This window comes from Argentina silus, assembly GCF_951799395.1.
Source record: "Argentina silus genome assembly, chromosome: X".
Classification (NCBI taxonomy): Eukaryota; Metazoa; Chordata; class Actinopteri; order Argentiniformes; family Argentinidae; genus Argentina; species Argentina silus.
In genome coordinates, this window is record NC_139653.1 from 53,179,184 (window position 1) to 53,183,085 (window position 3,902).

Consider the following 3,902-nt stretch of genomic DNA (forward strand, 5'->3'; position numbering starts at 1 on the left):
GGAAATCTCAGGTCTGTCTGTCTGTCTTTCTCTCTCAAGTCATAGCTGTACCTGTCATAACTCAGCTGTCATTACCTTTGATAGGATTGGCCCTCTGAAATGACGAGGGGCTGTATTTACAGGTTAAGAAAGCTCAAAGGGGTTTATGACTTATGCGTTAGGGGTCATTAGTGGGCTCCTCCGGATCCCCTTACCCAGTAAGCCACCAGCTACCTTCTGTTGGGGAGGAGCAGGTCGAGGCTGGAGGCTGGAGCTGAGCTGGGATTTTGGGATGCAGCAGTAGGAGCCACAGACAGACACCATCACCAACACTATTACTCTGCTGCCTGATTGTACCAACTCACATCTTACATCTTCCCTTTGCAAGGGATGCACCTATGAGAGCAGAGACAGGGGGAATAATATAAGCAAAAAACAAGAACCAAAATGGCAGACAAGGATAGTGTGGAGAAGTTCCTGGACAATAACCCTCAGGTGACCAAGGAGTACTACGACAAGAAGCTGCTGAAAGCGGACGTGATCAATGCAGCCTTCGGCAACCAGGTCCCGGTGAAAGGTGCTTCCTCGTTCAAGGATGCCACCGAGATCCAGGAGGCTCAGTTCATGTTTGAGCTGCTCAAGGATATACACAACCCGGTCAAGGAGAAGGCCTTGCACAAGATCATCCAGAGGATCGCTCTGGTGGTCAGGGCCGACCGCTGCAGTTACTTTGGCATGAGGTCACGTAACGGCACGCCCGAGCTGTCGAACATCCTCTTTGACGTGACGGCCACCTCTCAGTTTGAGAAGAATCTGGTGAACCCCAATGTGGAGATAGTTTTCCCCACTGATATGGGGATTGTGGGTTGGACAGCACACTCCAAGAAGTCCTTTAACATCCCAGATGTGAAGAAGGTGAGTAAAAGTGTGTGGAAGGGTAGCCATTGTTTACTCAATTCCAATAGATATTTATTTGTTTGTTTGTTTGTTTGTTGTTTGTCCCGATGGGCTGGTTTCTCAGACATAGATTAAGCCTAATGCTAGACTAAAATAGAGATTTTACGTTGAAAAACGTTATTTAGTCCAGGACCAGGCTTAAGGAATCCGGCCCCTAGGGTTAGGGTTAGGGTTAGGGTTAGGGTAGGGTTAGGGTTACTCAGTGCTATGAGATTTTTGAACTTAGTAAAGCCTAAATATCTAGTACTGGAGTAAAATGGTTCCGGTCAGAAAAAAAACAACAACAGCCCTGGACTTCTACTGGGATATCTTTTCGGTGCTTGTCAGTTACAAGTTGTCTGAAAGCTACAGTATCTAAGCGCCAGTGCAACACTAACCTTGTTGCCTTCCCCATGGCAGTGGGGCTCACAAACAAGCCCCCTGCCTCTCACTGACTCTGGGACTTCCACCCCACCCCCTCCCCCGCCCACCCTGTCATACACACAATGCACTGACAGTGTAATTTATAATTATTCTAATTTATAGTGTACATGCCCCACAACCATTTCACAGCCTCTATATTGCTATTTTGTTAACATTTTGCTATTTTGTAAATTTCTTGTCAATATTTGCTATTTGTTTTTTATGTCCATGCACCAACCCCACCATGCCAATTTCCTGTATGTGCAAATATACTTGGCCAAATAAAATAATTCTGATTCTGATTCTGAGACCAGGCTCCTAGTTCAGAAAGCCTGGGGAAATCTTTGCAGAAAGTAGCTACAAAAGGTTGGAAATTAGTGACGCCTCGGAACATATCAAACCAATCAAATGCCTTGCTTTGGCGGAGCTCCAAAAAAAACTGAATTCAGTTTTTCCTTCAGGTTTTCTTCCATTTCAATCAATGTGGCAAGCTAGCATAGGCAACAACAAAATAGTCCTACCCAGACGGGAAAGAGGATGCACATACTCTAACAACAAGCTACCATCCTACGGGCAAGTTGGGGGAGGGTTCTTGGAATGTAACATCCAATGGAATTGGGAGCACATTCTCCCATCCGCTGTAACTGTCAAGTTCAATCCAAGCCAGATCAGCTGACCTCCAAAAGAGGCGTGAGAACAACCTCACTATAGCTAGACCAGCATAACACTAATCATGTAGTTCCATGTAAACCCCTCACAGAGTATACCAGCTGTGATACAGCCTTTAATGTTTCCCCAGGACCCAGAGAGGCAGAATTGACCAATGAAATCACTCCTCAAATTCAAAGATCCAGGCTAGATTGTTGTGATCATGATTTAAAGCCCTGAAATATCCAAATTGAATAACTTTATAGACTCCAGAGAATCAAAACTGAAAGTGCAATGCTCATGGTCACCCCTCAATACACTGCCCTGGACTGCAGCCATTTGATTACCTAAGCACAGCTATATTGGATTATAATTGTATCACTTTCACAGTTTTAAGACCTGTATTGTGTTTTTACAGTTCTAAGACCTGTATTGTGTTTTCACAGTTCTGAGACCTGTATTGTGTTTTCACAGTTCTGAGACCTGTATTGTGTTTCCACAGTTTTAAGACCTGTATTGTGTTTTTACAGTTCTAAGACCTGTATTGTGTTTTCACAGTTCTGAGACCTGTATTGTGTTTCCACAGTTCTAAGACCTGTATTGTGTTTTCTGATGCATATTAAGATGTGTATTGTTACTGTTACTTTTACTTTTTTTGTAGTTTCTCATTCTAATACTCATCTTTGTGTTTTTTTGTTACCATCTCCAGAACTCCAAATTCTGTGACTTTGTGGACAACCAGACCAAATACACAACCAAGAGCATGCTCACCGCCCCCATCTTCTGTAATAAAGAGCTCATAGCCGTGGTCATGGCGTTGAACAAGCAAGGGGCCAAAGAGTTCTCAAAGAGCGATGAGGACGTGAGTGGGAGACTTGGACCGGATCGTCCAAACACTTTCGCCGTCACACAGTTTGCAGCTGTTATTTTCAATAGGAGATGATTAAGAAAGGGATAAGTTAAGATGATAACGCTTTTCAGATCTCAATCCAAAACACTTGTCTGTCATGTCACTGGTCATGTATTCCCCTCTGAAAATAGCAGGTGCAATATTTGCATCGGTTCAAAGGTAGAACATCTGCTCTATGGAACAGAAACAGTCTAGTGCAGTGAAGCTAGAATCAGTATTTGACCCAGTATGGTCTCACGTCATGTTCATTAGCTTCCGGTCCCTGACCCAGTAAGTGTAGGGCTAAACTGGAGACAGTAACTGGGACTGTTATGACTGATAAGCCAGGGTTTCCCTCTCCCTCCATAGGCTTTTAAAGACAGGGTCTCTGGTCTCAGTTGCAGTGAGATCTTGCATAATCATATCTGTCATATTTGCCCTCAATATTATTTTAATGTTTACCTGTCTGTCATTCTTTTATAAACATTTTTAAGTGAAAAGTCAATATTACATTATAAACACTGTTGTTTTGTTGTTGTTTTCCACATCTTTTCAGGTCTTCAATAAGTATGTGAACTTCGCCAGTGTGTTTGCAGGGCAGGCCCATTCTTTCTGCATGTGGGATGTGGAGAGCAGAAGAAGTCAGGTAAAGGGATGGAACAAAGAAGTCTCTTCTAGTGTCAGACAGTCCTGTTGTCTACCCTGAACAATGCAAATATTCACCTCTCAAAGATGAGACACCCATTGGCCCCCAGTCATGATGCTTTGTAAAATGAACAAAAGAAAAGTACAAAGGCCTCAGTCACGATTTCCACCCCTTCTCCATCCTACTGTAGGTGTTGCTGTGGTCGGCCAGCAAAGTCTTTGAGGAGCTGACGGATATTGAGAGACAGTTCCACAAAGCTTTGTACACAGTGAGGACTTACCTCAAGTGTGAGAGATACTCTGTAGGCCTCCTGGACATGACCAAAGAAAAGGTGGGTTCGAGAAATGTCTTAGAAAGTATATTCCTACTTTACATATATTC

The 3,902-nt window shown here is 43.6% G+C and overlaps 1 protein-coding gene across 1 annotated transcript in view; it reads left to right on the forward strand.

Moving 5' to 3' along the window:
* Positions 1 to 426: 426 nt before the first annotated feature.
* Positions 427 to 3,902, forward strand: part of LOC310822446 (cone cGMP-specific 3',5'-cyclic phosphodiesterase subunit alpha'-like) — a gene marked incomplete at both ends in the record, with an annotated part of 33,561 nt that continues 30,085 nt past the window's right edge. Inside the window, 4 exons of the mRNA XM_083694783.1 lie at positions 427 to 894; positions 2,696 to 2,848; positions 3,432 to 3,521; positions 3,712 to 3,852. Of these exons, the coding sequence (XP_083550909.1) occupies positions 427 to 894; positions 2,696 to 2,848; positions 3,432 to 3,521; positions 3,712 to 3,852 (852 nt within the window). The remainder of the gene's footprint in view (positions 895 to 2,695; positions 2,849 to 3,431; positions 3,522 to 3,711; positions 3,853 to 3,902) is intronic.